The 26,066-nt window shown below is 41.2% G+C and overlaps 1 protein-coding gene across 2 annotated transcripts in view; it reads left to right on the forward strand.

Annotated features, from left to right (window-relative positions):
- Window positions 1-25,641, forward strand: part of LOC135493181 (adenylate cyclase type 9-like) — a 53,862-nt gene extending 28,221 nt beyond the window's left edge. The window contains exons 2-6 of one of the 2 annotated variants that reach the window (XM_064780225.1): window positions 14,727-14,810; window positions 15,307-15,434; window positions 18,732-18,803; window positions 20,833-20,923; window positions 21,401-25,641. In XM_064780225.1, coding sequence (XP_064636295.1) covers window positions 14,727-14,810; window positions 15,307-15,434; window positions 18,732-18,803; window positions 20,833-20,923; window positions 21,401-23,046 — 2,021 coding nt within the window. In that variant the 3' untranslated portion in view covers window positions 23,047-25,641. The remainder of the gene's footprint in view (window positions 1-14,726; window positions 14,811-15,306; window positions 15,435-18,731; window positions 18,804-20,832; window positions 20,924-21,400) is intronic. The other variant, XM_064780226.1, reaches the window with a different exon arrangement.
- The last annotated feature ends 425 nt before the right edge of the window (window positions 25,642-26,066 follow it).

Raw genomic sequence — 26,066 nt, forward strand, 5'->3', positions numbered from 1 at the left:
AATTTTCTCTGATGCCAAAACTTTGATAAGCTGTCATCTTGCCAGCAAAAAGTTAGAAACCCGTTCAAAATTTAAAATGAAAGTGGTCCACGGAGACTGATTCTGTGGTGTCTGGTGTAATTTCAATCCACCCCGAAGCAGTCTTGAGGGCAAAATTGCACCCAGAATGCCTGGATAAGATCACTTTAAGTCGAAAAGTCCCTTGTTTGGTTAACTTGATGCATCATATCTTGGGCATTTCAGAACTGGTTTTCTTGTTTTTCAAAATGGCGTCAACAGTTCTAAAGCAAGTAAGGAAATCTTGTTTACTTTGGTAGCGGATCATTTTGATCAAAGCTCTCTTTCCCATCGTCTATGCAGTTAAGTGATCGAAATTGTTTGTGGCGTACGTCTAATGAGGCCTTATTAGGTACTGATGAAGAATATAACGACTGCTGATGTCGGAAGTCGTACTTCCTGTGATCGCGGGGACGATTACCCTTATCGAGGCAGACTCTGTGTATGGCTGTGTGAGAGGCCAGGGTTCCACAGACCAGGGTGAAGGAGTTTCCCCTTGACAATGCAATTCCTTTCTCTTTCATCGATATCATGATAAATGAGACCTAATGAGCAACGGAAGAAGAATGAAATGAGTGCGGATGTCCCAACTCTGTGCAGCTTGTGGTCATTGCGAAAGGACAAAGACGATTGGACTGGTCAGCTCAGACATCGGAAAACCGTACCCAGCAATGCCTGACAGACTGGGCCAACAGAGTGGCGCAGTGCTGCCGGACTGGGCCATCAGAACATCAGCGCTATCACCTCAGTGGCCACATTCCAACACATTTGTCACACTGTTATTGTTCCATTGTAGGTCGCAGCAACTAATATTGCTTGTCTGCGCAGCAGTTTAGGGTGCTTTTGCCACAAATTGATGGTGTATCCACTCTGTACCTGTATGAGAATCTTCCTCTGTGGAATTGACATGATCCCCACCAATAACACGCAAATTCGGGGTGCTCTCTCATCGTCCCTCCCTCAGTCGCCCCTGCAGCCGCAACCCTCAGTCACCCTCTGTCGCTCTCTCAGTTGACCAGATCTGTACCCAGGTCGCCCCGAACTTTATCAATAATGTCTGATTGATCAGCAAATCAGCGGAGTGCCGTCTGTCGATCAGAGCCCGGTAATCCTCGAATCCGTCTCTGAAAATTGATCAGCTGAACCAATAATGGGATGACTGATTGAAGGGACCGCATGGTGATTTTTTCATTAAGATGACTGCTTATGTAAAATGGTCACATCTCCCTGCCCGTGTCACGAGATTTCTAAATTGATTCTCCGGCTTGAATGTTTGTATTAATTTATATGAAAGATTGATTTATTCGGTTGCGAGTTCAATTATAGTGTGCTTGATGTTGAAGTATCGGTCGTTCAAAATCCCGAAATCCATATATGTGACCTCACTTAGCGGACACCTCTGTTTGGCACGACACTCTCTCTGTTAGAGATACTGATTTTGGTACAAAATTTAACCTCTCTAATAAGGACACATCTCTATTAAGGACAGCATCTGTCAGTCCCAAGGGTGTCCCTAGTAGAGAGGGTTTACTGCATGTGACAAGAATATGGCTGACTTGATTATCTAAAAATGGTTGCCAAACGTAACCTTGTGTTGGAGGGACCCCCTGTGGAGCCCCATGGAGCTCAGTGGGGCACATGTAGACATGGCAACTCAACGAAAAGCGTCTCTTGGACGAAATAGACATGCCATAGACACGACAATCAACGGATGGGTTCACAATAAACAAAATATGTTGGATAGAGGGAGCACATCATAAGGCTGGCTGAATGCACTTTATAGTACAAGTGTTGGAGGTGAACTATTGGTAAGAGTGGAAGAAGACCCTGGCCAGAAAAACAGAGGCCTAAAACAGCACAAGAGATATTGAGGGAAAGTTCTTTGGGGAATATCAAAGCTCTTTGATGTCTTACTCTTGAAAGGTGAGCACATACTGCTAGGTACCAGATCAAAGTGTATCTATGTGCTGCTCTTTTCTTTGCGGAATGACGAAAAACAGTTAAACATTGTGCTGGGCTGTAAAGTTTTAGGTTTACAGTCTGATATCAACACGAAGAAGTTATTATCTCACTTGACACCTGCGTAGTCTGTTCTGAAACCTTTCAGTAGAACTCAGATGAGCTGCTCAATCAGGGCTACAACCTGCTCAGGTTAGTTATTAAAAAACAGCCTTTTACTGCCAGCCTCAGTATTCAGTGCGAGATATCCCATACTCATGCTGGTAGCCAACTGGTTTTTCTGACAGACATTTTTCCCCTGGCCAGGGAAATGGAGAAAAATCCCATATCCAAGATGGCAAGTTGAGAGTCGTGCCCTGAAAACCTTGACAGTGCAGTGACGCATTTGCGCAATTAGTTGTAACATTTGGATTGGAAAACAGAGCCACATCGGCCCCTGGATGGCCAACACATGAACGTGAAAGGTAATACCTCCTCATATGCAAATATTGTCTTCTGCTCCGATGAAATGTGTTGTCATGATTGCTACTGTAACCGACTTGGGGTTAGCAGATCACGTATTGACAAATATCTAGTGATGGCTGTAGGTGAAGTCGAATGATTTCTTGTGATTGTGGATTGCAAGATAAGGTTTATATTGTTACAAATTCACAACAAGGTTCGATGATATCGCCAATTTCTTGATATCCAATAAATTGTGGTGAAAGGCATACTCGTGTTGCTAGTAGTCATTCTAAGTTCGCCAAGACACGAGCTCGATCGCCCTTATGATAAGACTAGTTCCTTGATACATGTAGAAGCGCGAGGCCCCTGGTGTGGGTGTTGATTAACAAAGTCTTCATCGCAATCCTTTGAAGTAAATACTACCAATTCTGCTTATCTTCAGGAGCTGGGAATGACAGATGTAATCCATCTTGATCCTATCTTTCCCAAAGCCGCCATATTCTACTATGTAAATGTTTCAGCAGTTCTATGCATGAGCTGAGACGTTTTTCGATATTCAGTCAAATATTTTGATCTGTTTACGTGTGGGCGTGCATTGTCTGAAAAATAACAATCATCATCATTAAATCAATGCTTTTAGTATTCCACCGTAGGTTATGAATTCTGAATTTTTAAGTTTAAGTAAACTTTGAAAGAAATTACACTTAATTGCTGCCTTCACAAAAACTTGAATGTTCAGCTTTGGTGTATTAGGCAGCAAAGATCAGGTCCCCGTTGCATCCAAACCTACACAGAGGATGATAATGTCGATCATTAACTATAGATCCGAGATAGAAAGCTGTCGCCCACTTTGAGCCAATATAGTAATTTGAGGAAATTACTGATACTATATCGTAACTATCGATCGCTTGGCCGATAGCAACATGCAATAAATGTACATTGTATATGCGTTTGCACTTAGTTTATTACTCATGTGTATTGCATTTACAGGGTGTCCCAAAAGTTATGCTTGGGTCTGATGATTTCAGGCTCTCAAGCACAAGTGGTTAAGGTGATGATCAAAGTTTAATAGGTTTTGTGATTGAAACATGATTTTGAGACTTATCTATGAGGTCTCACTGGTAATTTATCTGCTTGTATGCGCCCGTTATCCTTAACGATGAATGATTCACCATACAATTATGACTAAAACTTTGTCAAAGTCCTCAGGGACATTGTATTACTAAGACGATAATACATTAACGATTGCAATGCCAAAGGCTAAAAATAATGAGACTTTCCTCTATCCATTTCTATCACAATTTTGAAGTTATTATCACAATTATAAGGAAGCGTTCTAATAAGCAGGAATATCTTGAAGGTATTCAATAAATTGTTTTCATAACATCGTTTTACGAGAAAACCAAATAAAAAATACATATTCCTTACCATTTTTTCTCTGCATGTACTTAGTATTTTTAGCTTTTTACGAGCATTTCTAAGGAATTCAAACAAACATATTGGATTTAAAATAATACTCAATCATATCTGTCTGTTTTTCTTGAAAATTAAATGGAGATTTAATCCTTGAAAACATCATCCCGGGAGAAAGTTTTCCATGTCAATTCATATTCTATTCAAACGGTTATAATCACCTCTATTGGAATTCATCTTCAATGTTTGCGTTGCTGTGTTTAAATTCAAATGCTTGTAGCTCCTGACAACTATACTACCGTTGAGTAGAAGTACTGTCAGCCGCACAATTTTCATGGGCGGTTCTTTCTGCAAAGTGTAGAGTTGCACAAGTCAACGCAAGTGTTGATCAAAACTGAGCATCCTTCGTATCGAAATTGCCATAATAAAACTTGCTATAGGTCCATTCGAATCAATGCCTGCATAAAATCACCATCAGCTACTCCTGGGCCCCGATTGTGATAGAATTTATGTCTGGCTGAAACCATTCTACATCAGATGAATGGCTAAGGATTAAGAGAGGGACATTTACACCGATCATTTGTATAATTACCAGTCTTCTACAAGAATAAGCCGCTTCTGTCTTTGTAAAGTGGCAAATCTTCGTGAGTCTTTCATTTATAGTTCCCCAAGCAGCTTTAGCTGTGTCTGGTCTGATTTATCTTTTTGTCCATCCAGGTTATTCAAGCAAAAATAATGATACAAAATTTTGTAATGTGCCAAGTTCCAAGTCTCAAAATTTAAGGAATGTGAAAATTTGATAGTTTACGGAAAAAGATTATGAGAATACTATCGAGCATCAAAGTTTGTCAGATCAATTTGATATCAGCAAGTCAAAATAATGGTCTGTGCATGACAAGAAATTGAACGCCACATTTGAGTTCTTCCCTTCCGCGCAATCCATTTACATGTTGTTTCATCGTGACTCTTCGAGATTATTACAGGCTCTACCGCAAAGTCAACATTTCGGAATCTGAGTCTGACAGTCTGTGTCCTGCCGCCGATTGATCGGAGCTGGGCGTAATTTGTCGTGGCACGATACTGCTTAATCAGCGTGAAAAGGTCAGAGGTCGTGTGGCTGCTGTTGATAGGTTTCCATTGGTTTGACGTGATTTTGAGAAAACTAGGTTTGAACGTTATGAACTGTTTGCTCCATATAACCCGGCATTCGTGGTGAAAAAACTAAATTTGGCTCCAAAATCTCAAAAGGCCTTGGTGAAAGTTGGATGGTGGAATTGATGAAGGTTCATTAAACATGATTCTGGACCGCTAACACCATAGTAAACCTGACTTAATTAATATTAAAAACTGCAAAATCTTTGCGCCTATGTATTTTTCAGAAAAAAAAAAAATCTTTGGCATATTACGAATATTCTGGTGGTTTTTCCGATCAAAATAATCAAAAATTTTCCGAAATTTATTTCAAACCACAAATTTATAGTTAATATGCGAAAATATAATGCTTGCAAAATTGGCAGTTTCTAGCTGTTGGTCTACCTTACAAATTATTGATATCAATCCTGTTCAATATGATGATGTCAGTGTGGACCCCCGTGGGCTGATTATACTGCTTGTAACAGTTCCGTAAACATGCCACCGGCCGTCGCCGCTATCGTATGCTCACCTTGACATTACGTTACCTTGGTGATGCTGGATGACATTTGGAATCATCCGTCCTCTTGGGGCATGGCAATTCCTGATGTCACCAATTTCAAATACCACCGTATCTCGTATGCCAGAGTCATCATAGGTGCACTGTTTAGACAGATGCCACTGTCCTGGCATAATGTAATACTCTTATTTCACCGATCTAAGACCGTTTATAAATATTCAAATCAGTCCCCAAAATGCACACTTGGTCGTTTGGTGGCATTCAACATATATTTGGCGTGAAAATGGGTTGGCGACGCCATTTTGTCTGATGGTTATATGTTTTCGTTTGGTTTCTGTACCAACTTCGAATTAGTAAGCAGTCTTATATCGATGAAACCAGGGTATCTTTGCATAACAGTTTGTCTAGAAAGCTTCCGTCCTTTGGTTTGCAGTGAGACATTGTTCCCGTGGCAACTCCGGTCGTTGACCAATCAGAGGTGATGATACCTGTATTGATCGCCATACAGGATGTCCCAAGGTAAAAGGTTTTCTTGTGATCAGAGGTGACATTTTGAACGTCCCTCTGACAATGTATGGTCAAACATGCCCAGGATTTCACCAGTTTTAACCCTTTCATCTTCCCTCCTTTGTGAAAACATCAAGACATTCTTCCTTGAGCCTATTTGGTGATAAAATCCTTCTCATCCTCATAAAAATGTTTCCCCAGATTCACAGAGCTAAATATATTCAAGAACCGAACGTCGCGATATTGAAAAAAAGTATTTCAAAGTTTTGCTGGAGGCCAACAAGAAACGATCAGACAAGTTCCTGTTTAAATGACTGCTTTGCGGCCTTTTCAATGAAAAAGTTTGTAGGTTTCTGGGCGTTTAGTTAACCCTTTCACAGCAGTCGCTTAGAGTCTGATATCAACTACATTACCAATCGTGCTTATTGGCATCCGACTATACAATTCATCTCGTTCTTGCCTGGAGCCTTTCTTTTCAGTGCCTCAGATGGCCTGCTCAGTGAGCACTACAACCTGAACTTTTCTGACGGGTACCCATTTATACACTTTGGTGAATTTAGGCAAGAAAGACAGCGAGACCTGCTTAGAGTCTCATGCCAACTGTGGGGTTTGAACCAGGGACCTCTTCACCATTTGCTGAGAGTCTGAGCCACTGCACCACAGCGGCACTTCAGAATTAACCAAAACCAGGAAATTGAACATGTCCAAATCTTAAGTATAGCCGCTGCTTTGAGATTTTAATGATTCTCCCGTCACACATTCATTCGAAAAAAACATTTCTACCTGGCCCGCGGCAAAGTACAGAATTGTGCTAAGTATTGGAAAATTGCTAATTCACGTAACATAAAGCGGCTGATTTATAAAACCTCTTCGAGATATTTCGCTTGTGGCTTATTTGAAAGTGTAATTCTGTTCCGAGTCTCTTGAATCAACTTGGTTTCAATCCAATCAAATTTTCGTGGAATCGATGCTGTTGCGAGAGACTTTGCTGTCATCGATAGAAACCTGTTGTTGTGAAACTGCACAATTTCATTTTCGTAACCCTAAATGTTTGTGAGGACACCCTTTTCAGATTTTTCTTTCAAGGATTAGGTGCATTTTTTCATGATATACCATTAAGTCTAACATCAAGTCCGATGAGATCCGAATATGCAGAAATGGACAAGACTATGATTTCTTGAGCGTAATAGCAACATATCGCCATCAATCCATATAAAAGGAGCAGATATTGCTTGATGATGAAATGAACAAACCAGTCCATGTCACTTCAACTTCACCAGTATATCAATGCATTGAGGCACCAATGCGCGTACAGAATTGTTCTCAGCTTATAACAGCTAACCAATTTCATGCCCTGTTAGTGCCATTAAAAGCCTCCCTCTCAATTCCTGCGCTATCGTCTAGGCTAGCTCTGACGTCACCACAAATGCGATTCTGAAAACCGTGTGTTGTCAACTGAGGGGATTTTTTCCCAGGTCTCTCAGCATGTTTCGTGAGCGCCACGGTTTCCGTGGTTATGGATGACGTTGTCGGAAAATAGGATTATATGGCGCTTGGTTATCTTCATTACTCAGGGCAGGACGTAATTTCACGAGATTGACGATCAAAGCAAACAAACCAAAGGCAGGTGACATATCATATTGAATATATATTGTCATGCAAATGGTATTGATAATGATAGAAGGGTCATTGACCGGACAAATTTTCCCCTTGTGAAGGTCAATGACTGTTTATAAGACGAGTTAGTTTTGGAATACTTCACTGAAACTTTACCTTGACATTCATGAAAAATGGCACCATCACAAAGTGCTCGTTGAGAGCTTCAATGAATGGTCATGCCAATAGGTGTACTAATGGTACCATTGGAAGAGCTTTCCAATGAATAGTTAGACAGGTTTACTAATGGTATCATTAGAATGTGCTCATTGGGACCTTTCCAATGAATGGTCATGTCAATGGGTTTGCTAATGATACCATCAGAAAGTGCTTGTTGAGAGCTTTCCAAGGAATGGTCTTGTGTCCAGGATAACTAATGGTACAATCAGAAAGTACTCAGTGAGACTGAGAGCTGTCAATTAAATGGTCTTGTGAACAGGTTTACTCTCCACAAGGCCATTTGTCAGGGTGGCCCACCCTTCCTAGGCAGCTCACCACCCTACCTTGCTCTAGAATTTCGCAAAGGGTTTCTAAAGGGCCAGCATACCTCAAATGGCTGGCCACCCTACCTTGTGCTATACACTGGAAACACTTCTTGATACCACCCTACCTTGAGAAAACCCTGCACTGGATGCAATTGTGTTAACTCAATCTATCTGTCCAAACCAGCTGACTGCTGAGCCCAAATTGTTGTTAGACGCTTCTTTCCTCCAAACCCGAATCATCATCAAACTGCCAAAAGAATTTTTAAAATTTGTAGCGTTTGCTGAAAAATCTTGATTTATCTGTTGCGAAAGTAGCGTGTGTCTACTGTGGCTTTCTTCCATACTGGCTAACTGCTGCGGCCAACTGCTTGTTAGACAGTTGTTGCCTCCAAACCCCAATCATCATCATCAAACTGACTAACGAATAAAAACTTTTCATTGCATTCCCTGAAAAATCGTGCTTTATCTGTTGCGAGAGATGGAACGTCCAACCAGCTTGTGGCCTCAGTCAGTGCAGCGGACAACTAATGAAATCATGATAATCCAATCTGTCTTACTCTACCGGCTAACTGCTGAGGCCAAATGCTTGTTAGACGCTTTTTCCTACAAACTCCGATCATCATCAATCATCATCGAATCTAACTACCAAAAGAGTAAAAACCTCTGTGGCATTCACTGAAAAATCTTGATTTCTTCATCATGAAAGGCGCAACTTCCAAGAGCCAATGGCATCAGTCAGTGTTGCACAGAGGCTGACTGCTGATATGAGGGTGAATTCTTATTTGATGTTTCTTCCCTATAGACTCTAATCATCACGGAATCTGACGCCTATAAGACCCTGCGGTGTTGGCCAGAGCAGCAAACAGCTGATGCAGTCAGGGTAACTTAGCTTTCTCCGTTCTCCAATCATCATCAGATCAAAGGCAAAAAAATCATGATAAAAAGATTCATCTCTGTTTGTCGCAAAAATCACGATCTCTCTGTGATACGGCACCTTGAGGACCCATGGCAGTGGTCAGCGCCGCACATAACTGATGCAATCATGATAAGTCAATCTATCTTACCATTCCGCTGACTACCGAGGCCAAATGCTCGTTAGACGTTTATTTCCTCCAATCAGGGCCGGGTATGGTTATGACATGGGCAAGCAGTTCAGTATTGATGGATAGCATTTCTTCTCAGCAGCAATTCGATGCTGCTATTGCATCTAATTTGGTTGCGTTGGGAAGTTCCGATATTGTTTTTGATGAACACAGTAGGTATCTGTTTACTGAGATCTACTGTCAATAGTTCCGTCGTGTTATGCCCTGCTAGGGGGCACACTCACCCATCTGCTACATATATTACTCAAACCCTGATTGAAAATGCATTAGATTGTAATGAGATTGAGAGTTACAAGAGGAGGACATTTCCAATAAAACCCTCAGGCTATTCGCACCCTTTCTGAGGTAAACGGTGAGAAACTATAGAAACCATGCTTATATTACCAGGTTTAAAGGGTAACCGGAAAAACGCCGACCGACCGACCGACCGACTGACCTGCCAACCTACTCATAAGTCAATGTGATATATCCAATCCACGATAGCAGGTCATATGAAATGAAATTGTAAACAAGCGCACGTAAGCTGGTCAAATGACAACAAATGCATGTTGCGCGTTGCAGTTCATGCATTGCATCGGTCGAGACACTCGAGTAGAAAAACTACATAGGCCCAAATCATGTTTTTATATCCACCGACCATGTAGACAAAGCATATCTTTAGAGTATCGTTATCAGTTCCTTACCGCGTGGGCTCGTTTTCCCGGTATAATTGACTGGAGATGCTGCTGTCAGACACGTCGGACTCCATCACGTCCATTGCGCTGGGCACTACACATACATGTGCTATAGAGAAGCGAAAGGGATACTGCATATGACGGTAGGTTGGCAGGTCAGTCGGTCAGTCGGTCGGTCGGTCGGTCGGCGTTTTTCCGGTTACCGGTTTAAAGTATTTGTGGAGAGCATGTGAGTCTTTTGATGCTATCTGTCAGCTGAGCTCCAGGCCATTGGGCCTCTTGTTACAATTTTTTAGGAAAGGGTTTCTGATTAAGAAAGATATGCACCACCGGCATTGCCAGAGGAAGGGCTCTTCCGCAAGCTAAGGCATGCGTTAAATCAGATAAAATTGTGCATATTTTACGTTAGGGTATCCTGATAGAAAATGCATTAGATGGTAATTAAATTCTGCGATGGTTCTTTCGGCAGGTGACTATTCTGATAAGGAAGCCTCGGGGTTGCGATACCCTTTCTCGAGCTCGACTGTGAGGTGGTCTCTTGGAGAATGGATGTGAGGAGGAGTGGTTATTGACATTTTCCCCACGTTTGTTGTGCCGATGTGAGAATGTCAGCCTCAAGGAGGTTTCATAAAAGATTGGATAAAGCCTTTTTTTAAAGCAGTCGAATTCTTGTTTTCGCTCCCTCCATTGGTGTCATATGATTAAAAATTTAGTGATCTGACTATTTTTCTGCAAACTGTTGGATTTTTACAGGCGTTTTTTGGCAGCAAAAAACATGATCTTTCCAAGTGTCGAACAGACTGACCTCCTGATTTTGGACTTTTAGTGGCATCCCATTTTCTGTCCAAGGTGTCGCTGTTGATGGCATCTATACAAAAATTGCAGGGTGCGATGTCGTATTTTCTCCAACATCGTCACAACCAGTCAACATAAGGCAGAGCCTTGGAGGTGATACTGGACCTATATCATACCACAGATGGAGAAATTATGGCACCGTAACGAATAAGTCTGAATTATTCATGTTCTGGCTGCATGTTTTATGACATCATCCATGTGATGAGGCCGCTTTGCTTTTTATGAGAGAGCTTCATTTGTCCCGATGTAGATTACCGTGTAATGAATCATTATGGTGAAGACACGCTGCATTGTACTAACCCTTTGAGGACCAGGTTCTTTAAGCACGATTTGCATCGAACATGGAGACAAATTCACTGCTTGTTTTTCCCGTGAATGGCGAACCAATTCTTTTTACATCTTGTCAAAGTATCTTGATTTAAAATTTATACTGCTCCACAAACATAAACTGTCTCCACAAATCTTGTGACTTCTCATGCCGTCAACAAAATCTAATTCAGAATGCCAGGCAATCCCACAAGTTCACTTGGCGAAGACCGATTAGTTCTGATTTGGCCAAGCACGTGAAATGACATTTAAAATTGTTCATGACGAGTTTTCTCTAATTCCACTTTATCTCGGTGATGACCGGATCGGACTTCAATCTTGTTTCTTGCTGGTTCCTGTTGCAGTACATCGCCATGGCGACGGTGAGCATCACTTTGGTAAAAATGGCAGTGCCTGCTATAGTCTGTTTCGCACGTGGAATTTTGGTGATTTTAAACAGAAAATGCAGGAGTTGAACCAAATGTTATGCAGGTTACTTACAGTGTAGTTTAATAGACCTTTGAAAGAGATGTAAAACTGAGGTTCCTTGTACCTGGTGTCTATGCCAGGGCAGGTTAAAGACCCCACCAAGTGAGAAACATGAGTAGCTTGTGTGGACTCTACCTCTGGCTGAAGTCGGAGTCACAATACAGTCCTGGGTTCTCCCCGGGATTGATCCCTGGCCCTATTGCGTGGTAGCCAGCAGTGTTAACCACCAGGCTATGAGGCTCCTTAGTGTTGATATCAAATGTGCTGAACTTCACAACGTACAGTCATAAATCTACTTAAAAGTAAAACTCTGAATGCGTGCGCCTGAAGGCACAGCCATATCCATCAAACAGAACCAACCTTTAATCACACGCAATCTAATTTTATTCCCAGCATATAATTCATATCGAGAGTATCCATTTCGATTAAAACCTCACAGAACATAGCAGCTAAGGAAATTGATATGTTCCAAGGCTCTGAGTGAAGACGCGCACATCAAAGTATAGATTCTTGAGCCAAGTGAGATATTGTGGATAGAGAGAAAGTGGTCTGGTGTGAGAGGTGGTGGAGTGGTGGAGTGCGATGGCTTACTGGTTAAGGATTGACCACAGGTACCACCATTTTGGCTAGAAATCCTAAAGGCATTAGAATGCCTTCAAAATGAAGTGAATGCCAATTTCAAGGGTGGGAGTCTGCTCTGTTGAAAACAAAGAACTGACACTTTGACCCATCATTTTCCAAGTTAGCCTAATACCATTAGTCCCCTCTTGGTGGCGCTAAGTTCACGAGGTGTGGAGTATTTGAGTGAAGCATCCTACCAAAGGACACACAGAACAGAACCAATACCAGGTTTTATACTCATAAGTATAAAGAGTCCAGGACTAGTCTACTCTCACCTTCCATGATTACATTTGGCTCAAGATTGCGCCGACTTCCGGCCATAAGTGAAGTCTCGCCCAACCACTTAGCAATGTCATAAGGCCATTGGCTGTTTTCATAAGGAATCGTAACATGAACGGCCGTCGAAGTCATGAATTTTCTTTCCATTTCCTCTGTCGTCATGACGATGGAGAAAAAATGGCATGGTCTTTAGCTCTCATTTCCTGCCGAGGGGATTCGTTGGGTTCACCTATTGTTCACCGGTAACGACTCAGTGAAGAGCGAAATGTAATCAACAACTGTGGCGTTAGCGTTAGTCTCGAGCAGTGCGTGCGAAGACTATTGATGCAAAGTGAGAATTCGATACTGTTAGTTCCATGTTTGATGGAAAATGCCATTTGAGAGAAAAAAGAATATCGCTAGTATCAGTTGCAAATGAAGTTTTCTCCCAAGGCAGTCTAATATAACGTTCAGACAGACCCAACACAAAAACATGCCAAACCTGATATATTTATTGACAGAAGATAAAAAGGAAAAAAGATATTGGATCAGGCCGAGTATATTTTAATCCTGTGAGCTTAGGTAATGGTTGGGAACGCTTTTAAGGACATCGATAAAATCTGTTCCATATTTCTTTCTCCTCTTTCTGATTGGTGTTCCTGGTGAGCTCAGACGGAGCGAATATTGCCACAGGTGATATTGGCATTTATCAACGACATACTTCGTAAAACTAGCCGTCTATAGGCGAAATGAACTGGAAGGAGCTACTTATTTACCTCGGGACACTTCTCCTTTAAGCAACCAATTCTCGATTTCATTCACTCTTAAACATGAAGTAGTCGACTGCCAATCACGCAGAATGATTGACAGCTTGTTGAACGGTGGAAGCTTCGCTTCGCAGGTAAAAAAGTGAATATCTTGACAGCGCTCATTGATGTGTCAGTTAGTGGTGAAAATCATTAGGTCGTATTGATGTGATGAATCTAAGAAGTTTAAAGTGAGTTATTGGTGGCCAGGAATGGAATCTATTTATCCCAAACCGGGGGGACAGTAGAACAGCTTACCGGAATGCTGTTTTCAAAATTCAACCAATTCAAACCTCTCACTTTACGACAGAAAATCAGCCGCTGCACACAGAAGGGTTAAAAACAATTCAAAATTGTCTTGTTTTAAATGAAGACTTCAAAATGTTGCAGCTGATTATTACTTTGTCCATTAAAATGATGGATCATCAGAGAGGAGGACTTTCTGTGAAATGTTATTAGGAGTATGACGTCTGCCTGATTCCAGTAAAATCCATTAAAGAAGCAGAGCAGGTGATGTTAGCCGATGTTGTTTCATTTGAAAGTCTGCTCCTTAAAATCTTTTATGGTGCTTCAACAAAATGTCATATCAGGACTAGCACTCAGTTTTCAAGCATCTCTGCTTGGGATAGTTTGTGGTAAGGAATTACATTGTAAACCTCCCTTAGTGGACACCTCTCTATCAAGGACACCCTCTCTAGTTAGGACACTAGTTTTGGTCCCGAATTGGTTGTTTCCATTCAATTTGACCTCTCTTATCAAGACGCCGCTCTATTGAGGACAGCATTTGTCAGTCACAAGGGTGTCCTTAATAGAGAGGTTACACTGTATATTTCAATTACGCACAATTATTTTAAGGATTTTCTGGACCCAGATGTATGACATTGAACTCATCTGAACCTATCAGGTTCGAAGCTTCCACACATCATGCTTCCCGCATTTCTGATCATTCCGGAAAAACGTAAAATGAGTTTTTAGATGTGCCGGCATGACGGACGAGTCTCAGGAGAATACGCCTGTCATAGCTTACGTTGACAGAGCGTGAAATGGTCACCAGGGGGTTTCCGCTCTGATCATCGCAAAACCGCTGAGAGACAACAATACCGGCAATATTCCAGGTCAACAGACGCACAAGATTCTTCTTGTCAGCCTGGCATATTCGATCAGGAGGGAATGAATTTGTCGTAGGGATACATATGCATCTGTTACATATTCTATACAATGTTACAGAAATTACATCTAGCTGCAGAGATAACCTTAATTACTAAGGTTACATAACTATATACAACGGACTTGTGACTTAGTTAGCACCAATGTCAAACAATTTCGTCATTATTTTTGCGAAACATCAGCATTTCTGAGAGCGATCTTTCTAGCTGACCTTTGACCTTCAAATTGCTCTCAAGGTCATTTGAATATATAAAGTTTCTTCCGTTTCTTTCCAGATGACCGAGTGGTGAAGGTGTTGACTGAGGATTATGATGCGTCGACGAATCGCTACACGATAAGACACGTACAGGATGACCTGGGTAAGGACAAAAAACGTTCACCGCAAGCTCGCGAAGAAGTGTTGCTAAAGAGTGGAGCACAAATGCGAGGGAGATTTGATGGCACCCCACAAACTAGGAAGTGTAATCGCTACGACCTGCGATTATAGTTGTTGCTTTTTGCAATAAAAATATCTCTTATCTGCAGGCTATGTTTGATATTGATTGCAGGATAATGCGACCACTGATTCTTATCACAGGCTTTTGTGATGACAACAGCAAACAGCGATTTTGGTCGTTAAATTGCTTGTGTGCATGTGCTTAAGTTGTCAAGATCAGAAATCAGTAGTGAAGACATCGTAGTGTTGTAAATGATCAATAGATGGCCATAACTGTCAGCAGTGAACTGCTTGTCAAATCTAGTTCACATCAACTTTGTAAAGAGGGCACCACTGCATGGACATGATTTTGGTCTACCTGCTGGACAGTTAAGGAGTCCATGGATCATCATTATTAATCCTTTGCTTCATATTTCCAGTCATCAAGACATATTTCATCATCGGGCGCAAACCAAAAGTCGGATCGACCAGTGACAGCCGACCGCAGTCCTTCAAAGACGACTTCCATGACGATAGCGCGAGTGAGGACGGATCTGAACAGGGCAAGGTATGCAGGGGGTCTGATGTTGGCGTCAGAGTGATGCAACGCCTTCTATGCTTTTCATTACTTCAGATACAGCACGGAAGTTCCATGAGAAATTTTGTTCCTGTATAAATTCTCATAAAGGAGAAGATTTTGCCAAAATTCTTAACAATCGGAGTGTAGCCAAAACGTAATGAACAGAGTGAAAGTCCTAGTCAGTCCTTTTATAGTCATCCAGGTGATTTGACACTAAATTTAAGAAGTGCAGTCTGTTCACTGGATTCGAATTTACTTGAAATTGTCAACAGTTTTACCATTGTCAACAGTTTTACCGTTGTCAACAGTTTTACCGTTGTCAACAGTTTTACCGTTGTCAACAGTTTTACCGTTGTCAACAGTTTTACAGTTGTCAACAGTTTTACCATTGTCAATAGTTTTACCATTGTCAACAGTTTTACCATTGTCAACAGTGGCTTCTTCAGGACTTATGGTTCTCGTCAGATCTTGCAACTTCCTGTGAGACCGGACGCGTTGGACCGGGCAACGAGTGTCATGTGAAAAAAATTCACAATGGACGCAAAGTTTTCTTGGAATTCCTTGTATGATATCTGAAGTAACATGTCACCTAGGAAAGATGAGTGAATCTTTATTGAAAACTAGATCACTGCAATGACCTTCCTGTTACTATTGCAAAGCCTCAACACTCATACTTAACAGAAAATAGATTTTTGCGTAGATTCTGATTTAGTAAAGACAATTAGTGTGCGAATGCGTAATTTAGATTTAATCAGTAACTGTTCTGAGTTCTTCAAATGGTTTTAAGTGTAGATTGTGTAGAATATCATATGTGACTTGCTCTGGCTTAGGGATGCTCATGTTGCATTTGGGGAAAAGGGGGAAAAAATGAGCATTTTTTGACTGACTGAACCCATGACTGATGTGTTACGAAGTTGATATATCTCAGTCAATCCTAAGAGATTGTCATCGTATATCATTGTAAAGATAATTGTGTAAGGAATCATCTCATAATAATGACTCATTTCCAAAATGTTCACACGTGTAACCTTTAGCCAGAGCTGGTCAGATGAACCTTTCTGTCTGTCTGTGGAGCTTCTCTTGATTATGATCTTGCAATATGTATGAGTGAACCTCCTCACCGAGGAGAAGGTGCTACATGTACCTGAAATGATGATGGCAACTGCAGGTTTACCCCTTTAAGGCTGATCCTTTGAGAGTCTTTTTGAAGTTGGTGAAGCTCTGTAATCACAGTGCTGCCACCTAGATACTTGTGGAAGAACTGATGCACTGAAATGTTTCTCCATTGATCATAAAATGTTACTCTAGTGTGTCAATAAGTAGGGTTTACTGTGAGTGATTGACATTGATTATGCCCATTACCAAATGACCTTGGTTTGAATCCAAGTATAGATTGAGAAGCTCCATAGATTCCTCTAAGGTAGAGTGGTACTGTTATACCCCTGGTACAGCCCCTACTGTGAGAAAGCAGTTGACATTAATGCACACATAGGCTATAGTTGTACTGGGACGATAATTGTACCTCCTTACCTTACTTGATGAATGTTTTCTTTCACTCACAAAGGACTGATGCAGATTTAAGTTCAAAAATAGGTTCAGCACCTATATCAATATGCATGGTTTAACACTCTTGACCAATTTGGAATGTGAAAGTCATGTTCAGAATAAGAGCAAATTTCACAGTGGCTGCAAATTTTGAAATGTTCATGTGTTTTCTCAGTCCTTTTTGGGCACTTTCTATACTTCATTTCTCAACACTGCTCTGAAATAATTTCTGTCAAAATCATGCTCGCTCTTTCCACCTTTGCTTGCACTCCCGCTGCTAATGTTGCATGCTGTTCTATCAGTTGCATGCACCCAATTAGTCTGCTTGTTCACCGCATTATCTTTGGGGGTATAAGAAAAGCTCTCACCTGCTGACAGACAACCTTGACTCCAGGTTTGAAGTTTTTTCCTATCCTCCGTTTCCTTCAGTGGTTTGATTCTCTTCATGTTTCTTGTCCTTACTTCAGCAATTACCTCAAGTACACAGGGTGAGACAAAAAAATTCTCAGATTAATTCCTCAAATTATTCACCTTGATTGATATGATTAGTATCTTTAAATTTTTTAATTAATTAATTTTCTTTTAAACATAACATAACATTCTGAAATCTATAAAGCTGATACCACCAAAATCTTGTTGAAACAACACTATTGCCATCTTCAGGGTAAAAATGGAACTGAATTTCAAATTTTAAAAAAATATATTTGTGGAGCGATTCCGATTTTTGGGGTAGCATTCCTAGGGTAAAATAAGTGCATAAGTGAGGCAGTCTAAATGTTAGAGAGTCTACTTGGGGACGAGATTGATGGACATACTCCCCTTAAACAGAACAATACAAACTGATGAACACAGTGATTCCAGGCGTAGGGTAATTCAATCAGAGATCAAACAATAATGACCAAATGGAAACTGCTGCTCTCTTAAAAGAGACCAATTCTCAGTGTCAGAATGCTTGTTAATAGAAAACTTTGCATCTGAGCATAAAATTTGACTTGAAAACACCCAACCCTCGTCCACATCACGCTTGATAGTTCCCAGTTTGTCCATATGCGTTCATGTTAGAAATAGGATCTTCAAATTTGCACCATACTATTATAAAGTTCTTCCATCAGTCATTGTGGTGTGTTTACTGTATGGTAATGAGGTGCAAACTACCATGTCATATACAGGACAAATGCATGATTTTTCAACCAGCAAAATAATGATGTCGGTGCTGGAGGTTGATACCCCAAAACTGCCTCTTATCAGACTAATAGATCATTTGCAGTGCTGCCCTGATTCCTGGCTCAGAGGTCACCAGGATGTCGCCAAATCTCGCTCCCTTGTTTCGTTTGGAAAGTAGTTCTCCTGCTATATTACCAGAATCAACTCGTTCCTTGTGTCAAATCAGTGCATAAGTGATGCAATGTAAACTTCAGAGGGTCTACTTGGGGACGAGATTGGATGTTTCGAATCGGCCCATGGCGTTCGAGGCTCTTTGCAACTCACTTGGGCATAATTCCTCTGTGATTTTGTTGGCCAAAGGAACCATAACGCACTCGCTTCATACAGTAAGCCAACACAACTATGACAACGCCAAAAACACACCTGCATCTATGACGCATCTATGACGCACCTGTGACGCTGCTCGATCTGCATACTAAGCTTCCTCATTCACCAACCACTAGCTAGGTGGCGCACTGCATAACACACGCACACCTTGCAGTCATATAACGCTTGGTATTAATTATCGTTAATTAGGTACCAAGTCCTGAGCCGGTCAGAAAATCGAGTCTGCGGACTCAAATGATAACTAATCATATGGAGACACAGGTAATTTGCATAATTTATGCAGTTTGACGGCCAGCTATTGCATTATAAAAATTAGAGCAAGTTGCGACCTTTTTCAGAATAATGCATTTGCTGTGCTTCTGGTAAAATAACACTCTGCAATTTTGGCGTATTGGGGATTCTGCGCTTGTCTGCCATGTTTTCACAGGCGGTGTGAGGGATACTAACATGTCTAACCAACTGGGAGATCACCGCCTGTGAAAAGGACGCAGTTATGTGCTTATCTCACACCAGAATGTAACTTTAAATAAAGAATGCATACAGCATTGCTGACAGGATTAGACACCATCAATACAAATACAGTGGAACCTCCCTAAGCGGACACCTCTCTGATAAGGACAACCTCTCTATTAAGGACACTAGTTTTGGTCCCAAATTGGTAGTTTCTATTCAATTTGACCTCTCTAATTAGAACACCTCACTATTAAAGACAGTACTTGTCTGTCCTGAGGGGTCCTTAATAGAGAGGTTCTACTGCAAACCTTGAAAGAATGATTGCAAATTTATCAGTTGATCAGTTTATTTCAAAAATTTATATGTGTTGCATTAAAATCTCTCAAATTTTTTTTAGATATTTTGTTATTTTAGAATGGCCGGTTGCATGTCATTGTGCTATTTTTAATTCGTCTGCTCAGTTGAATATTTGACTTAAATATTTAATAATCACAAACAAGAAGTCAATTGTCAGGTCATTGCCCCCAAACAGCAGGACATCAAAATAGCTAGAAAATGTGTTTAATGACTGGTAATATATCATGGTTATTGTTGTGCGAGCAGATGTGCTAAGTAATGTCTTGTTCCACCCTGATCTTTACGTCACAGTAGCTGACCCGAGTACTGATGTCCTTGGTAGTGTGTTATGGTGACATCAGATGGCAGCACTGACTGCTTTGACAATTTCTCCCTTCATGAAAACGGGGAGGGGGGGAGGGTAAATTAGCATAATATATGAGACAGACTGGTGCTGTTGTCTGTACAGCTGGAACTGCCATCTTTAACACTTCTGATGAAGCCAGAGATAGTGACCAAAAATATGAATAATTAGATGATATCAGTCATGAATCAGGATCAGATCAGATTGATTTTAAAGTAAAGTTAACACCTTCAGCGCCGAACCACGTAGATCTGCGTGGGCCAAATCCCCCCTGGTTATCGGAGTCTCGTGGACTTCCTGAAAGGACTACGCCATCGCCATCTTCAGGGCAAGGGAGAAACTGAGAAGACAAGAAAAGGTCTTCAGTTCCTCCCTTGCCCTGAAGATGGCGATGGCGTAGTTCTTTCATGAAGTCATTTAAAGTTCTGAACTACGCCATTGCCATCTTCAGGGCACAGTAGGAACTGAAAATACCGTTTGGTCTTTTCAGTTCCTGCCTTGCCCTGAAGATGGCGATGGCGTAGTTCTTTCATGAAGTCCATTAGACTCCGATAACCAGCTCAAAGAGGGAGGGAATTGGCCACGTAGATCTACGTGGTGTTAATTGAGGACATGAACATGGTAGTTGCTTGTGAAAAATTCTTTGAAATCGACCATGAATTAGAATCTGCACCCGGCTAGTATCAGTCGGCAAGACTAGAGAGGTTAAGATTAGTCAAATATAAAGATATCAGAAAATAAAATATAACATAATCCTGGTGCCTTAGCACCTCTGCCCTCCCAACCGTGCTCAGTCGATTGTCATTGACCGAGGTTATAATCTGTTGAGAAACATTTGGGGTGGTTACATAACACTTTAAGAGAAATGTATAATTGCTGTGGGACAAGTTTATGAGAAGAAGCCATTTGGTGACCTGCCTGACCTATAATTGTACCCCCTTACCTTGTACAACAGATGTTTGGTTTCAGGTCAGATCTCTGGCACTTTGCATTGATATATTGAAGAACTAAAAGTGTGTGTGTGTCGGGGGGGGGGGGGGCAATGATGCTATTCAAAATTGTCAGTGGATGTATTTAACTAAAGACCTTGCCTTTCTTTACGCTAGATATTTATATTGTTTTTCTCGCGTATTCCAGGGTGATGTAAACAATGAGAATGCCGCTGCATTACTCCACCGTCGAGGCAGTGAGTTTGGTAGTGACGAGGCTCTCGCCAATGAGCAAAAGGGTAGGTAGATTTAGTGGAATTGAGGACGCCCCTATAGGCATTTGGAACTTCTATTCCAGTCTTTATTATACAGTAAATATCTCCTTATCTGAAGACACTGGGTTGCACTAATCAACGATCCACCTGGGCAAAAAAAGAGTGCATACGCACTTCCACCTTGGCAAGAACTTCCACCTTGGCAAGAACCAGTGTACAACTAAATTAGTTCAACTGAAATGAGAACTCGCGTAAAATGGCCTATTTGGTAAAGGAAATACGTTGGAAGCTCTCTTAGCGGACACCTCTCTATTAAGGACACTAGTTTTGGTCCCAAACCTGTCCTTTCCACTCATATTGACCTCTGTAGTCAAGACACTTCTCTATCAAGAACAGCACTGGTAAGTCCCAAGGGTGTCCTTGATAGAGAGGTTCTGCTGTAGATCACGTGACGGGCGTAAAAGTAGCCGCGGTCGATTGACGAGTTTGTTATCTTTACAGACACGCAAGAAAACGGCGGTGTGATGATGCCGAGCGTCGTAAAGCAGATGCAGGAAATGAACGACCAGACGGACAAACAGCTGATCAAATGCATCGAGGAGGACACGACGTCGCAGGAATACTTCTACAAACCACCGATTAACCAGTGCACGTTAAACTTCATCAACCCGGATCTCGAGTGGGAATACCGTGATCACTACTTAGAGGACGACATGGATACGAACATTTTCGCTGCGCCACGATTCAGCGCCATGCTCGATATGATCGTCTCGTTGTTGATTTTCGTCATGATTTCCATCTGCTGTTTCATCGGATTCGAGATTCAGATTTCGTGGATCATTGTGTTTGTGATGTCGTTAATCCTGGAGCTGCTGTGTGTCACGCCGTTGATTCTTCATATATGCTTCCCGCGTGTTATGAATTTCGAGAGCAAGTTTGCGCAGTTTCTGTCCAACTGGTATCCACGTCACTTCCTTGGCGTCCTCATCTCTTCGATTCCGGTCGCGGCCGTCTATTCTAACTTCTCGTGCGTGATGTTCACGCGGTGGACAATCACGCAGTCGTATTTCTGTTACTTGATCGTGACAGCATTGATGCACTATTGTAACTTCACCATGTACAGCATGTGGATGAAATCTGTCTTGGCGACTGTCGCAGGGATTATCCTGGTGATTCTTCTTGGAATCGGAGTCTGTCAACTAGCACCGTCTGCTGATGTTCAGATGCTTGCAAACTTTACGACTCCACTTCCTGTCTATAGCACTGTCGGATCAAATCTTTCCGACACCGTGCTGGAGCAACTATTCCACGGACAACATGCGTTACGTTTCGAAGCTATCTTGGATATGTTGTTGATTTTGCTTCTGGTGTGGTTCTTGAATCGTGAATTTGAGATCACTTACCGTCTCGGTTTCCACGGAGACGTGGAAGCCGCCAACGATCGTATGAAAATGGAAGATGCAAAGGAGCAAGCTGATTGGCTACTTCATAACATCATCCCTGAGCACGTATCGGAGCAATTGAAGCTCACATCGAAGTACTCTCGTAATCATAAGCACGTCGGTGTGATTTTCGCATGTATTACTAATTTCGACGAAATGTACGATGAATCGTTTGAGGGTGGATTAGAATTTCTCCGCGTACTCAATGAGTTGGTCGCCGATTTCGAGGAGCTGTTGAATTTGCAGAAATACAAGGATGTCGAGAAAATCAAAACGATAAGCAGCACGTTTATGGCTGCGTCTGGATTAAACGAACAGAGCAGAGCACAAAACAAAATGGAGTTAGCGCATCTGTACGCATTGATGGAATTCTCCAATGACATGTTGAAGGTCATGGAGCGGTTCAACGAGAGTATCTTCAACTTTGACTTCATCTTGAAGATTGGATACAATACTGGCGAGGTGACCGCGGGTGTCATCGGAACAACGAAGCTTCTCTTTGACATCTGGGGGGATACGGTGAATGTGGCAAGTAGGATGTATTCCACCGGATGCCAGTGGCGTATCCAAGTAACGAAGGATGTTTCCCAGCAACTGTCCGACATGTTTGAATTTGAATATCGCGGCCCCGTCTTTGTCAAAGGCAAGGGCGACTTAGAAACCTTCCTGATGGTGAAAAAGAAAGATGATGCGCACTGGGAATAACTTTAATTGGCGTAATTTTTTAAACGTTTGTTGCTGTTGTTGTTGTTGTTTATAAAAGATGCTATTTTAGATACTAAGTAGGAGCAACGTATGACAAAACGCCAATTTCCTCAAGCAGGTTTGACTTCTGCTCAGGTATTGACCAATCAGAAGCCATGTAAGCACCATGGTGTGCTTTCTGAGCCAAACAAGTATGATAGCTGTCTCCTGATTGGCCAATTCCTGTTCAGCAGTCCCAAATTCCTGCTTGAGGAATTGGCAAATTGACACTTATTCGACATAACATGATGTTTGAGAATACGCAGAATCTCATTACAAACAATGCCTCATTTTACCATCACGTTTCGGGTTGTTCATGTAGATGGCAACACTTGACGACAATCATGTGGCTTTGGATGACAAAACGATAATGTTGCATAAGTCTAAAGCTCAAATAAAACATAATTTTACAATCGATCCTGACATAGATTAAAACTGCACGGGTCACATGTTACTCTCCAATATGCCACTGTATATATCTCCACAAAACACCACATACAGTAGAACCTCTCCATTAAGGACACCCTCCAAACTGGCAAGTGCTGTCCTTAATAGAGGGTTGTCCTGATTAGAGAGGTCAAAATGAATGGAAACAATTTAGGACCAAAACTTGTACTAGTGTCCTTAATAGAGAGGTTGTCCTAAATGGAGAGGTGTCCGCTAAGGGAGGTTCCACTGTACTTTCAAGCTGTACATATAATAGACTTTAGCTGCCATGCAAATGTTTTGTTTCTTGAAAGGTGTTTCAAAATTAGGGCTTTGTATGAGTAGTTGTTTTAATATAGACTTCCAATGGCCTTTGTAGGTTATCGGTACCTTATGGTATTGGTTGGAAAATGAAAGTATTGTATATGCTTTGTTGGTATGAGATAGGAAAATGCATTGTCTAAGTACCTGTAAAATCTAAGGATGTAACTAACCTGATCTTTTCGCTGTCCTGTTTTGTCTCACATGAAAACTTTGGGAGTTTTCAAACATCTGGTTTGTTTCAAAGAGAGGACAGGTTGTGACTTCGTCCTTCCCAGGTGAGGCAATGTCACAACCTGTCTTCTCTGCAGAACTTGGCTTTGCATGTAAGGATTGATGCCTCCAAACATGTATGGTTTGTCACAACGAGAGGACAGGTTGTGACTTTGTTCTGCCTGGGCAGGACAATGTCACAACCTTTCCTCCACAGAACAGGGTTTGCCATGTAAGGATTGACGCAAGCCTCAGGTCGACACTTAACGATACAAAAATGTTATTTTCTCATAAATCAACTTGTAACCATAGATTATATTTCTTCAGTTAAAAAGATTGTTAGACGTGCGTTGGAATATTTATTCAAATTGTATCATAGGTGTTTGAAAATAGTAGAGAGTGTTATGAGAATTAGTCCTGTCATAATGTAGAGAAGACGGACTTATAACAATATCAGTTAGGAGTATTCTTAGTAGCGTTGTTATTTGTACGTGACAAGATGTGCTCGCTCTGTAGGATGCACAGGATTTATGTACACGTACATCTTGCCCGCAGCTTGTAATATAATTTGACGTTTCTCAAATTCAAAATACATCTGAAAATGCCCGATTCGAGGTTGACTTTGTATCGTTGTTACTCATGGCAGATCTGTGTTTGGGCAGTGTCATGAAGGGTAGATTAGATCTTAACTGGGTTCCCACTGAGAAAAAGATCATACATCTACGACCTAAATTTTCAAGGTATTTTGGTTCCTCCAGACGACACTAGATGTCCCCAGCTACTCGAATATGTTTTATATTGTTTCTCAGGCCTGGGGCGTCAGAATTGAATAATTTTTTCGACTGAGCGGGCGGGTGGAGTCTGCCTTCCAATATGCCCTAACTTGACGCAGCGTCATGTAGAGTATCAGTGTCTCTCATCTACTAGTGAACTAACACTGATACACTAATATTACAGTATGGTACACTTGATAAGGAACACTGATACACTGGTATTACGACGCCCGTAAATGTTAAAGTATATAGATTTTGCAAAACTTTTGTGTGTATTATGATGTACAGTGCAACTAGGAGTAAAAAAATATAGCCATATAGACTACAGGCCTACCATAAATTGGTCCAGAGTAGTTTGACGCAGTTTAAATAGTGTATCAGTTTCCCCTGTCACTTTCTGCCCTGTTACTATCAGTATACTGACCACTGGTACACTAATATTACGATACACTGATCCCTTAAAAGTAAAAAGTGTAAAAGTGTATTGACTTCATAAAACAATCTGGGCCAGATTTATGTTCGTCCAGCATTCTTTCTCACAAAATATTTTGTTCATAGCTACTCAACTATTGTACTGCAGGCTGAAAGGATATTTTTCTAATTTAACCATCTTCTGAGTAAAGTTGTGCTTATCATGATGTATACATGTGATATAATTAGTTGTTTCTATCATGTAAAATCATGTTACAATTTCATATAGAACATACTGTACATCTCTAATGCATTGATTTAGTACAGGGCGTTGCGAAAACATTGAAAGATAGAAATAGCAAATTAAGACTCGAATGTGCATCATTACTAAAATGGACACCACGAATGAAAACTAGCAGCTTGGAAAATTTTGTTTTTCTTTTTGTAAGATTTTATCGCAATTTCTATCTTCCAACTTCTTTCTTCCAACACCCTGTATAACCATCACGACTTGATGTAAAGTGTAACCTAACTATGTTGTCAATTGTGTAATGTTAAGGACATCACATATACAGTAGAACCTCTCTATTAAGGACACCCTCGGGACTGACAAGTGATGTCCTTAATAGAGAGGTGTCCTGTTTAGAGAGGTCAAATTGAATTGAAACAATGTGTGACCAAAACTAGTGTCCTTGATAGAGAGGTGTCCACTGAGGGAGGTTCTACTGTATATCTTGCCGAATTTTGATGCCAATTATTTTGTCCTAAGTGTCACTTTAATCAAAATGGTATTGGTGAACCGGATGCAGTCCTCGGGGCTGACAAGTGCTGTCTGTA

This window comes from Lineus longissimus, chromosome 9, assembly GCF_910592395.1.
Source record: "Lineus longissimus chromosome 9, tnLinLong1.2, whole genome shotgun sequence".
Taxonomy (NCBI): domain Eukaryota; kingdom Metazoa; phylum Nemertea; class Pilidiophora; order Heteronemertea; family Lineidae; genus Lineus; species Lineus longissimus.